Raw genomic sequence first — 13478 nt, forward strand, 5'->3', positions numbered from 1 at the left:
ACATGGTGCACAGCTTCCAAAGTGCACCCAAATATGGTGGCTCTAGTGTATCCATTCTTCAGTGATGCACACGGGCGACACCCCGTGTTTGACATTATCAAACGTCCTGTTGACTCGTGCCTGGCATAGGAATGCCGTGTCGGGTCTGCCTCCCTTTAACTCTCTGGGCTTTCCCCACAATATGGGCCCTCTGCAGGTGCATGTGTGGTTATTTTGCCAAGCGGAAACTTGCTTTGTTGTAACTTTCCCTCTGGGGTGGGGGCGGGGGTCTCTTTTCATTGTCTCTCTCTCCTAATTGGTATTTGTTATAACTCCAAGTTTAGTCTCATCTGCAAGCTTCATCACGGCTCTGATTGCTCCTTTGTCGTTAATAAAAACCTTGGGTGATTATTTACCATCCATTGTGTGCTCACAATGCCTTAGGAGTTCTGCAGAGGAGCGCATCCCGCTCCGGGCAACCTCGTGCTCTCGGCCCTGAAAGGTTTTCCTCAAATAGCTGAGCACAATTGGGTTTTTGTCCTTTTGTGGATTCCCAAATGAGTTATGATTAAGGATCTGTGTGCCGGGTAGACTTTGCAAGCCAAATCCCCGAGAGTCTCTCATACAAGGCAGTCTACCTGCCTAACCTGCAGTCCGTCATCTGCTGTAAACAGAAGTTAAGAATTTGTTACCTGGGGGTCGGGGGTATGGTTCAGCCCATACAGTGCCCATTGTTACAGGTATGAGAACCTGAGTTCAGATCCCCAGCACCCACAAAGGCCAGACACAGGGGCCTGTGTCTATAAGTGTTATGGGACAGAGATAAGAGGCCCCAGTTCATTGGTTCACCAGCTTAGTGGAATCTATGAGCCCTGTATGCAATTGGCTGTGCAGCATTCTATGCACCGCGCTGCCAGCTAAAGGCAGAATTACATTTCCTTAAGATATGCTAAGCGAATGAACCCAGGAACCCACGAGCGTGTGTGACCTTATCAGCAAATAGGGTCTTTCTGGTGGTCAAGTTGAGTTTCTCAGTGTGGCCCTCAATGTCAGGCACCCGGGATGGGGGGAGCAGGCACCGGGTGAAGAGGGAGGCAGAATATGGTGATAGATATGGACACTGAAGAAGGCCAAGACCTGTCAGATGCTACTACCGCAAGGAAGCAGAGATGTGTGTGCCTTCCTTACAGTCCTCAGAAGGTTCCAGGGCACTTTCATCTGGGCTTCCCATCCGCTCCTCCATAGAGTCTGCCATCGTTAGCCCACATTGTCAACTGTGGACAAAGAAACATTATTACGTTGTTAGGGAAGCACACCTTTGAGAGTGTCTATGGAGGCATTTCCACAGGTTAAGAAGAAAAGATCCACCCTGAATGTGGGAGTCAGGATCTCATGGGCTGGTGTGATGGTCAATCTTCACGGTCTCACCATGGAAACTGACCTCTGGGTGTGTCTATGAGGGTGTTTCTATCAGGATTTAACGGCAATGGCAGGATTCACCATGAATGTGGGCCATGAACCAAATTTTTGGAGAAAGCTAGCTGAGCATCAGCATCTTCCCTCACCTCCCTCCCCACCCCAACCCCACTAGCTGACTGTGGGTGGATGTCATGTGACCAGCTGCCCCACACTTGTGAGTTGGAAGAAATCCTTCCCCACCCTACATTGCTTTTGTTGGGACCTGGACACAACTGAGATCCAAGAATGAAGGAAAAGGGAGAGAACAGGAAAATCAAGCGAGGGCCAGCAGCTCCCTCTCTTGCCCATGACTTGGTTGAGATGTAAAGAGTCTCAGCCACAGGGCTATGGTGCCATGGACTCTTCCCTCCATTCCCCACTATAAAAGACTGGCACCCTCTCCAACCATGAGCTAAAAGAAGCCGTTAGTGGCTTCCATTTTGTCGCAGAGAAAACAGTCTCCGAATACAGATGCTGTGCTCTGAGTGGCAAGATCTCCTCTCCCTCCTTGCCTCCCCCTCTTCCTCCCACCTCCCGCCGTTCTCAGCACCCAATCTTTAGGCCAGTCAGCGAAGCAGTTACAAAAGATGGAGCCAGGCGGGAGTATACAAAAATTCACCTGTATTCCAGCCAAAATATCTTTAAAAAGAAATCCCTTCGAAGGGGGAGACAGACGACGTAAGACGCAATACATTTAAAATATGTATTGAAATTATAAATCCAATGTGTCCCTAGGGTTCTAAAGTACAAATCACAACATGGAAAGGCATCCAGACAGCTCTTACACGTCACAGTGTTAGTGGTACGAAGTGTACTCACGTCTCAAAACCACAAACGCAATTTTCTCATATATAATTTTTTGTTTGCTTGCTTGTTTGGTCTTACCGTAACCACTCATCAAATACAGAATGCATACGTGTGCACGTGCGCATGACGGACACATGCATGTTTTTATACAAGATTAAAATACACTTGAGGCAAAGTTAGCAAAGTCTCAAAGAGAAGTCAGGCACGTGGCACACAGCTACACCTAACTGGAGGGCCTTGGGATCTTGGAAGACAGGATTATACAAACCAGGAGGGCTGGAGAGATTGTTTTAACTGCCAAGGGTGGGCTCTCCTAATCATGGGGCATCAGACACCGTTTGAACATAAGTCCTTCCCTCCTGGTTGAGTTTGTTTTGGCGACAGTCAGTTATAATCTCTTTACCTCATTTAACTTCATAAGGGTTTGGGTTCATTGTGAGGGAGAAACAAGCTTTGGTATTTTTATTTTTTAAAGGAAACCGTCATGAAATCATATACATGCAAAGTGGTTTCCCTTGAAGATTCTGTTGTGATTTACATATATATATTCACAGGTGTGTTTATTTATCTGTGGGAATCAGGAAGTACACAAAATAAACCCTCCCTCATTCTCCCCAGTCACCTAATTTTTAAAGGCGACCAAGGGAAACACTTCGGATTCATGAGATAACCTCTCCCTTTCCTAAGTCCAGTGGAAAAAAATAAATTCATCTTTAAGTCAGATGTTCAAGGCTGACAAGCCTTCCTTTCCAGGGGTTGTATTCAATGGGAAACCTGGCTAGGATCTTACACCTGTTTTATGGAACAATACATTATAGAGAGAGAGGATTTGTCCTCTTCAAGACAGATACCAAAGTGGGGAAGGTGTTGGTTCCACAGTCTGAGCTACTCCCAGGTGGAGAGGCGGGCCGTAATTCATGGAATCCAAATCTCTGTCCCCACAAGGAGCTGGTTCTCTGTCCTCCATGAACACGGATCATGACTGCCTCTGAGAGCGTCACCCTGGGGGGACTGTGAGCCATGGGCTGCAAAACTGAGCTTGGCAGGGATTAGCACACCCAGTAAGACAGTGGGCAGGGTCAGCCACCCAATGCCTCAGATAACCCACAGGCCAGCAGGCCCTCAGTGGAGCCCTACTAGACAAGCCCACAGCCTGTCACTAAGAGGCTCTTCCACAAGCTCAGGACTGAACAGTCTTCTTCAATCAGGAGAGTGGTCCATCTCATTGAACTTCATTTTCACTTCTGACCAACCACACTGAGCAACAGAAAGGTTACTATGATCACAGAGCACTTCAGGCTACTCAGGACTTACAGCAAGACCAGTTGCATCTGGGGGAGGGGGCACCTAAACTGTTCCACGTGCATTTTCCATCACACATGGCTCAAGCTGCGTGCCCATAATAAACGGGTGTGGAAGTCTCTACTCAAAGGACTCCCATATGGAACAATGCAAGTGTATATATTTCAGTGTGATCTTGCTGGTGTTTCTAGAGGGAGTGGACGAGTTCATTTTTATTACTAAATCCAATTGAGCAAGTATGCTTGATAAAAAGGCTCATGGCAGACAGGGATCCTCTGTCCATACTTGGTCAGCCCCAGCATCCCTATGGCCCCTGCCTGCGTCCAGTCACGTGCTTGGGAAGACCACTGTGGGCTGGTGTGAGTAGGTGGGGTCACAAAGGTGTGTGAACTTTCAGAAGTCTCCCAGATACAAAGTGACTCCATGTTTGATTAGGGAGCCTGAGCTGTGGTCTGGAAACACAGGCTGCTGTTCCTACCGCAAGGATGAATGCAACCAAACAATGAGACAGACAGTGGTGGTCAAGGCAAAGTGGGGAGGACCATGGTCTTGTGAAGTCTGCCTGTGCACCGATGGAACCAGGGCCCAGGCTGCCTGCCACCTCTGAGAAGCATTTTAAAAGGTGGTGGCTGGATGGTTTTGCACACAAATTCCAGGCCTGAGGTCTCGAATCCAGCCACAGACTCACATAAAATAGTCAGTCCTTTCCAGAAGAGCCAGGCCACCTTGCCCCCTTGTTTCCAACCACAGAGGCTCAAGGCCAGGCTTCACGCAGAATAAAAGTCTCAGAGGTCACACCTGGCTAGTGAACTTTTCCATTTCAACTACAGGACGACTTTCTGAGCATGGTTTTGATGCGGACTGAGCTTCTAAACGACGTTAGCTTAATAAAGAAAAATCAATACCAGCGGGAGAGAAGCCTGCGGTTGTCCTACCTCACCAGCAGTTAAAAAGAAAATGAAGTCACTCCTGGGCAGTCAGTGCCTGCTAGGACTTGACATTGGCCCAGAAGTGTAGAGTCACACAGACAGTCACTAAGGAGGCCATGGGCTTGTGAGAACAAGGGCTGAGGTGACAGGACTAAGAGTTTGCTTTACTTCTTTGTAGGATGCCCGGTAAGCATTTAAGAACACCGTCCCCTGTGTCCTGGGGAGCGTGGTGGGCTCTGAAAGTCAATTCTGAAAGAAAGCACTCTCTCTGCTATTTTCAGAGTCCATCAGTGGAGTGCCTGGGTCTTACTATCTTACACTTGACATGGAAACACACAGTCCCCAGAAGGACCAAATCGCAAACTCACTCCCCTAGGCAGAAGGTCCTTTCTTTCTTCCTTCCTTCCTTCCTTCCTTCCTTCCTTCCTTCCTTCCTTCCTTCCTTCCTTCCTTTCATTCTTTCTTTATATGTTTTGTTTAGTTTTGTTTTTTCCTAGCAAGAACACACTGGTTAACTACAGGGTTAGGCCTGTGTCCTATGAGCCACATGGTTTTTCAAATTACCTAAAGCATCTGAACAATGCAAACACTTCAGAGCTTTCCCACCCAACTTCTCAGAGTTTCCCAGGGAGGGATGGTGCTAACCCTCCTCGTCACCTCACCAACCTGCAAAGTGGGGCAAGGAGTGGAAGCAGAGGCCTTCAGAGTAAAACACCTGGTTTGGAGATACTCCAAGGTGTTGGCTGCCACCTGGGAGAAGGAATGGGCCCTGTGAGCTGCACTGGAGGACAGGGGAGATGATCCCTTGAACGTGTCAGCATCTTCAAAGAAACCCGACAACAGGGAGCCTGTGTGGGTCACAGGACACAGCTCACGGCATTCAAACAGTCATGACAGCGGGTTCCAAGAGGAAACACAAAGTGTGCATAAGGCTTTCTGTAGCTCCTGGAAGAAGTGGTCAGGCCAGGAAAGTCATTTATCTACAACTTCATAAAATGCACATTTCAGAGAAGGCATAGCATGGTTTTGACGCACCTTGTTGATTTTCACTATTCAGTGGACAGAAAGTGGGGGGGGGGGGAGCCTTCTAAAAAGGATTTTACTAAATGCCTTTAGGAGTAAAAACAGTTCACAAACAGATTTTCTCAAGTCAGATAATCAGGTGCTAGCTGAAGAGAGTCCTAAGTCTTGAAGACCTCTCCTGACCATACAATGCCATCTTGAAGCCAAGGCGTCCCTTTGTCTGAGTGGGGCTCCTAAGCTCCAGCGGGACGTTCCCAGTCTATGGCCAGGGAGACGAAACCGCCTGATGTGCAGCTGATGCTACCTCAGGCCAGGTCTGCAGACACAGGAGAACTTGCGGGATGCGCCCCACCCACTTCTGCCTTGCCTTCCTCACACCCCGGAGGAGACCACACCCGAGGTCTCTGCCCACTGGCTGATGTCATCCCTGAAATCTCTGCAGGAAGCTGGACACTGAAGCTCAATGGGGCACATAAGGCAAGAAACATGTTTAGTGAGGGAGGGGTAGGGGGGTAGGGGGCCACACGTCCCGAGGCAGGAATCTGTCCCAGCATCACGCCGTCCTCTAGGTGGGCAGTGGGTCATCGTCACCTTTACTGCACTTACACTTGCAGCAAAGTACAAAGGGCGTGGCCAGGAGCAAGAAAGGGGAGGCCACTAGGAGCAGGAGCCCAAATCCAGCAAAGATTCCCACCACCTAGAAGGGAAACAGAGAGGAGAGGGAGTGAGGGCGCTGGTTTGTAGTTCCACAGCTTAAGTTTAAGCTGCAGCACGGCCCATCATTCCATCCACATATCCGATCATGTTTCTATCTCTCCATCCACAGGCCCACCATCCAGCCTGTCCATCCACATCCATCCTCTGTATTCATCTAGTCAGCTACCCCTCCATCTGCACCTTCATTCACACACTCAACCCTCCACCCCTCCACGGAGCCACGTGTACATCCAGACACCATCTACACAGTCATGCATGCCCTCCACCCCTCCACGGAGCCACGCGTACATCCAGACACCATCTACACAGTCATGCATGCCCTCCACGGAGCCACGTGTACATCCAGACACCGTCTACACAGTCATGCATGCCCTCCACGGAGCCACGTGTACATCCAGACACCGTCTACACAGTCATGCATGCCCTCACGGAGCCACGCGTACATCCAGACACCATCTACACAGTCATGCATGCCCTCCACGGAGCCACGCGTACATCCAGACACCATCTACACAGTCATGCATGCCCTCCACCCCTCCACGGAGCCACGCGTACATCCAGACACCATCTACACAGTCATGCATGCCCTCCACGGAGCCACGTGTACATCCAGACACCGTCTACACAGTCATGCATGCCCTCCACGGAGCCACGTGTACATCCAGACACCGTCTACACAGTCATGCATCCCCTCACGGAGCCACGCGTACATCCAGACACCATCTACACAGTCATGCATGCCCTCCACGGAGCCACGCGTACATCCAGACACCATCTACACAGTCATGCATGCCCTCCACGGAGCCACGCGTACATCCAGACACCATCTACACAGTCATGCATGCCCTCCACGGAGCCACGTGTACATCCAGACACCGTCTACACAGTCATGCATCCCCTCACGGAGCCACGCGTACATCCAGACACCATCTACACAGTCATGCATGCCCTCCACCCCTCCACGGAGCCACGCGTACATCCAGACACCATCTACACAGTCATGCATGCCCTCCACGGAGCCACGTGTACATCCAGACACCGTCTACACAGTCATGCATCCCCTCCACGGAGCCACGTGTACATCCAGACACCATCTACACAGTCATGCATCCCCTCCACGGAGCCACGTGTACATCCAGACACCGTCTACACAGTCATGCATCCCCTCACGGAGCCACGCGTACATCCAGACACCGTCTACACAGTCATGCATCCCCTCACGGAGTCACGCGTACATCCAGACACCGTCTACACAGTCATGCATTCCCTCCACGGAGTCACGCGTACATCCAGACACCATCTACACAGTCATGCATCCCCTCCACCCCTCCACGGAGTCACGCGTACATCCAGACACCATCTACACAGTCATGCATGCCCTCCACCCCTCCACGGAGTCACGTGTACATCCAGCACCATCTACACAGTCATGCATTCCCTCCACGGAGCCACGTGTACATCCAGACACCATCTACACAGTCATGCATTCCCTCCACGGAGCCACGCGTACATCCAGACACCATCTACACAGTCATGCATCCCCTCCACCCCTCCACGGAGTCACGAGTGCATTATCCATCTACTTCTTTAACCATCAGCCACGGACTCCTCTCTCCCCCTGTCTATCAAACCAACCATTGGTGCATCTATCTGCATGTACTCCTTTCTCTTCATGAATCCCACTCCGTCCACTTTTCCATGTATTCAGCTAATTACTGATTTCTCCCCACCCCTGAGCGATCATTATTTGGTAGACGATGGCTAGCTATTATAAATCCAAAGATACCCGACACTCTAGCAGAACACTGTCTAATGGAAAGGCGAAGATTTCATAAGAGCCTAATACAGGAAGTGGGTTAGTTCCAGTTAGAGGTCATCCAAGAAGCAGAGGCCTACCTTGTTAGAGGACAGGAAATGGCTGAGAAGACAAAGATGTCCAGAAGGTTTAGTGTCTAAGAGGGCAAGGACAAGACCCTTCAAATGAGGGAACTAGAATGACAGGGACATGAGACATTACATTGAGCTACCCTTGCCTTTCTGGATTTTAAAACCTAACATGGATTGTTAAAGATTTTTATTATTTTTAACATTTATTTAGTTAGTTTTGTTTTTTTCCAGACAAGGTTTTTCTGTGTAGCCCTGGCTGTCCTGGAATTCTCTCTCTCTCTCTTTCTCTGTAGACTAGAGTGGCCTTGAACTCACAGAGACCTACCTGTTTCTGCCTCTGTAGTGCTGGTGTTAAAGGTGCACTGCCGCTGTCCGGCTATATTTTGATTTTTGAAAACTCGTTTTTCCCCCTCCTCTAGGAATAAAGCCCACATGAAGTCCCGCTGACTTCTACACCAGCCAGTGGGGCTGTTTCAAATCAACGGGGTCTTCTTTTCCCTAGCCTTCCTTAGATCAGCCACACTCAGCCTTCTGAAAGCTGAATGTGGAGTTAGACTGCCACCTAGTGTTCAAAATGATAAATATATGACTTCTCCAAGTCTGTTTTCTCAACTTCGGGATTAACAAATAAGCTCTAAGGCCCACTCTATAGTAAAGCATCAAACACACAGGAAGGAAAGAACTCCTTCACTGAAATATTTCCTGGAAACAAAGCACACACATATATACACACACCACAGTGCACGCATGCAGTGCATGCCCACACTTATAAATAAGAACACATGTGATACAAGACATCACGGTGCGTTGATAAATAAGACACTGAGCCTCATCCAGGAAGCTCATTGGATAAGCATAATGCTGGAGGCGGGATCACACCAATCAGGTCAGGTGATGTGTGAAAATCACATGAAGACCTTGGGAGCTGGAGAGATGTCTCAGCACTTAGGAATGACGCTGCTCTTACAGAGGAACGACAGAGACAGGGGGCTGGTCACTTCTCTGCCACGTCTCTGGCCATTCAGGTTCTTACCCCAATATCTGACTCCCGAGCTTTTATTGATAAAGAATAATCAGATAAACGCATCAGGACATGATGGTCAGGCCCTGGAGCATGTGGGGGATAGAGAGATGGGTCCAGGCTCCCGAGAGGTCACTACACACATGGTTACATCAGCATTGGAAAGCACTGAGGGCTGCCAGACAATACGCCTCCATGTGAGTTTGATAAGCCAACACTGTTAGATCAGAACACAAGCTTTGTGGCCATGTCAGAGAAATAGCACGTGGTCAATGGTCTTCCCAGAGACTCCAGACCGCATTCAAACTTGGGAAGAGCAAGTCCAAATCAAAGCTATGGAAAGCTGAGCGAGGTCCTTAGACTTCACTGAGGGAGCAAAACTAGGCCTGAGAAGATGGAGCCTCACTGAGTCTCTGGATTAAATTCCAGTCCACTAGTCTCATTTTTAAACTTTATTTATCTATGTGCACAATTGTGTGGCCGTGTGATCATTTGTGTGTTGGTCAACACTGGGTGTGTTCCTCAGTGGTACCCCAACTTTTATTTATTTATTTTTTTGAGATAGAGTCTCTCCCTAAACGTGAACTCACAGATTTGGCTAGACTGTGGCCAGCAAGACCCTGTCTCCACTCCCTTGTAGTCTGCCCTGGGACCACAGGTGCGTGCCACTGCATCCAGGTCTCCGTGTTCTTGTTCTATGACCCAATGTGCTTTTCCAAAGGTCCACATCGTTCCAGCCTCAGACGCCCATCCTAGTGTCAGGCAGCTCTGCGGGGACCCCAGCCCTTCACCCAGGGGTGGGGAGTGGGCAGGACATGGCTCATAGTCCCTCACGCACAAGGGAATGCACAGTTGAAAACCGGCTGGCCCAATGGCCTGAACTGAGCTTCCTGGATAAACTAGACCAGAGTGGAAAAGTCTCTCAAGCTGCTTATGAGGGAACAGGAGCTTGGGTGGAACTCTCCCGGCAGACACCGTGTCCTGAAAGATGAGCTTTGCTCTAGTGAGGAGAAAGAAAACGAGTGTCCAGCTCATCTGCACTTCACCTTGAGTCTGGGATGGCAATGGAGCAAAGCCAGTAGACACTACCCAGCAATGGGGTTTATGCTAAACGCTCAAAAGAAGGCTGGCTCAGACACCACCGCCTTAGGCTCCTATTGACCTCCGCAGAAGTCCTTGCCAGCCAGAACAGATATATGTGTGCATGTGTGTACGTGTGTGTGCATATGTATGTGCATATGCATGCACATGCGTGTGTGCATTGTTTGCGTGCATGCATGTATGAGCATGTGCAAACATGTGCAAAACTCTGACAAGATAAAAGACTTTCTCATTCACAGCATGCAACTGTGTTGGAATGGAGGGAGCATTTGACAATGGGGGCTGAGTGAAATGTAGCATGCAATGCTTTATACTCAGAAAACGGACAAAAACTAGCTGCAATGTCTCCAAGAAGCAAAGCCCCCACGTCTGCTAGAATGATGCTACAAAACTTTATAACAAAGAAAAGTAAGGAAGCAGGAACCCACAAAATCACCATACACCAAGGACAACACCCTCAAAACACTGTGGTCACAGTTTGCTAGACTTGATGTTGACCGTAAATGGCACAGAAGTCTGAGTTGAGCAGGACCCCCAGCCACAGAAAGAAGCATTCCCAGAATCCCGACTCTCATGAAGTTCTCTGCAGTGGCTTCGTCTGTGGCAACCGAAGTCATCTAACCCGTTTACAGGGTGGGTGGGTCAATGTCAGGACTTTAGTTGGTGCAGAAGTAGACAGTGGGCGCGGAGATGCCTGTCAAGATAACAGAGCATCGCATGTGCCTACCCGCGGGAGCCTGTAAAATCCAAGTCAAAAGCCCCAGCTTAAGACTTAAGACATGCCATGTGCAGGGTGCTTTAGAGACAAGACTGTGTGGGAGACAAGACTGGAGCAGGGTTTTGAAATGGATGGGAGGGATGTGAGTGGGGGAGAGGGGCAGGAGGGGGCCTCGGGCTGTTGTGAGGCTTCTTGCCTGCTTTGTAGAGGCGAAGATGTGGAGATGTACGTGTGATGTGGAGATCTTTAAGTGAGACCATGGGGCATTTTCTCCTGGGGCTCTAAAACTTGTGGGTATCCAGGGTCAGCCTTAGCCTATGCCACAGTGCCCACTCTCTCCCTTCCCAGATCACATCTGATCCCGTTACCATCAGATACATTCCATATGCTGAGAGATGCTGATTCAAATTAAGTGGCGGCCCTTACCTTCTCCTCCAAAGTAACTTTGCTTTAAGTTACAGTCTTCAGCACATGTGGTCTTATAAAGCTACCCCCACTTACACTCCTGCCTCATTCTGTTCTGTTACAGTCTTCCAGCCTGGATTATCAACAGGTTATGTCCTTGCTTTCCGTTCTCACATTGCCTTGCAATATCCTGAGGACCCCCAGATTCCAGCCTGTTAGAATGTGCCCAGTTGCTGGATTTTGTCCAAAGCATCGGCACTGGGAAGGTGTGGCTGCCAGGGCAGCAGCCAGCTAGGACGGCAGCAGATAGGACTAGAGAAGCATGAGACCAGGCAGAGGAAGCAGAAGCGATCTCTTCGATGGACCGGTTTCTGAACGGCGGACAGAGGAGTGCACAGGCCTCTGGAGAGCACAGACGTCCTCTCCAGACACTCTGTGTATGTCACATTTGACACCACATCTGTCGCTGGGGCTTGTCTGTCTCTCCAGGTGTTCCGAACCCACAACCTCATTATCAGTTCACCAGGAACAGACCCTGAAGAGTCAGAACAAAGACCACGACCACCCTATCTCCAACATGCTACACATCCGGGAAGCAACTGAAGGAAGGAAGATGGATGGGGACACTGTCACAAAGCCACACTAAAGGTCCATACTTTGCTTCATCTGATGGCTGTTTTTGAAGTATCTCTCTACTCTGGGAACAGGAACAGGGCACTGAGGTTACACATGGTTATTGCATCAATAACCTACAAGACGTCCTACAAGAGGAAATACAGATGCGGTGTCCAGAGGGGAAGGTAGACGTTGGAGCAAAAGGAATGATGAGGGTGCAGCCTGTTCCCAAAGGATGGAAGTAATGTCACATTATTCACATCGGACCTAAGGCCTAAATGAGTTGCACAGAGTACAGGTGGAATCTCAGAGCTGGGTGTAGGCAGGAAACAGAGATCCTGGGTAATGACGACCAAGGCTAAGCAGATGCAGAAGAGCATGGGAGATTTCAAGCCAAGCCCCTAAGCAGAAGGAATGATGTGGCCCCAGGTCCCTTCTTAGTCTAGACTCTGTAAACACCCAATAAAAGTGTCACAAGGCTATTGACTACAGATGATAAACCTCTCCCTCAGTGTCATTAACAAGTCTCTGGAGGCAGAGCTAAGGCAGGAAGCCTGTCCAGAGGGGGGGGGGTGCAATTGGATTCAGAACAGGAAGGCTGACAGAGGAACAGGGCCTCTCTAGCCAAGCCACCGAACCAGGCAAACCACAAGAATAAAGGGGTCTTTGGGGACCATGAGCACTCCATGGTGTGTTGGGCTTGGATAAAACGGAAAGCTACGGGGACCTAGGACAGGACCTAGCTGTTGTGTTAGGAGCAGCGGGCTACTTTCCCAGCACCCGGCTGCCCGCACGGCTAGCTTTACCCGAAATAATTACACGGAAACTGTATTCTTTTAAACATTGCTTTGCCCATTTCTATCTAGCCTCTTCTTGGCTAACTCTCGCACCTGGACTAGCCCATTTCTTATAATCTGTGTAGCCCACGAGCTGGCTTACCAGGAATGATCTTAACCTGTGTCTGCCTGGAGTGGGAGAATCATGGCTACTCACTGATTCAGCTTCTTTCTCCCAGCATTCTGTTCTGTTTACTCCACCCACCTATGTTTTAACCTATGAGGGCCAAGCAGTTTCTTTATTGCTTAACCAATGAAATCAACAGATTGATAATATGACACTCCCCCATCACCTAGCCTTGCGGGCAGATGCACAAAGTAGGTGGGTGGAAGAAGCCTTCCAGGGACATGGTCTCCCTCGTGGACAGACACACATCTGCCCTTTGCCCCTGCTACTTCACACACTCGGGGCACTGCTGGGATGGCCTTCCTTATCCTTGAGCCCTGGTTTGTTCAGTGCCTTTCATGTTTCAATCCAGGTCTCATTTCTGATGTCCTGTGTTCCGTTTCCCATGGCCTGCATGTCTCTGAAATGCAGTACACCATATATCTGCATTCATCCTAATAAGGACAACCCTGCCATTGCGGATGACACCTCCGCCACCCACTCGCATAGATGCCTTGAGATGGTGCTATTTAAAGAGCACAGAATCCCATAGCAACTCACGCACTATAACGAC

At 49.5% G+C, this 13478-nt stretch overlaps 1 protein-coding gene across 3 annotated transcripts in view; it reads right to left on the bottom strand.

Moving 5' to 3' along the window:
• Positions 1–2126: 2126 nt before the first annotated feature.
• Positions 2127–13478, bottom strand: part of Rnf144a (ring finger protein 144A) — a 120852-nt gene continuing 109500 nt past the window's right edge. For all 3 annotated transcript variants that reach the window (XM_075984119.1, XM_075984117.1, XM_075984118.1), the window contains one exon: positions 2127–6195. In XM_075984119.1, the coding sequence (XP_075840234.1) occupies positions 6064–6195 (132 nt within the window). In that variant the 3' untranslated portion in view covers positions 2127–6063. The remainder of the gene's footprint in view (positions 6196–13478) is intronic.

Source organism: Microtus pennsylvanicus, chromosome 8 (genome assembly GCF_037038515.1).
Source record: "Microtus pennsylvanicus isolate mMicPen1 chromosome 8, mMicPen1.hap1, whole genome shotgun sequence".
Taxonomy (NCBI): domain Eukaryota; kingdom Metazoa; phylum Chordata; class Mammalia; order Rodentia; family Cricetidae; genus Microtus; species Microtus pennsylvanicus.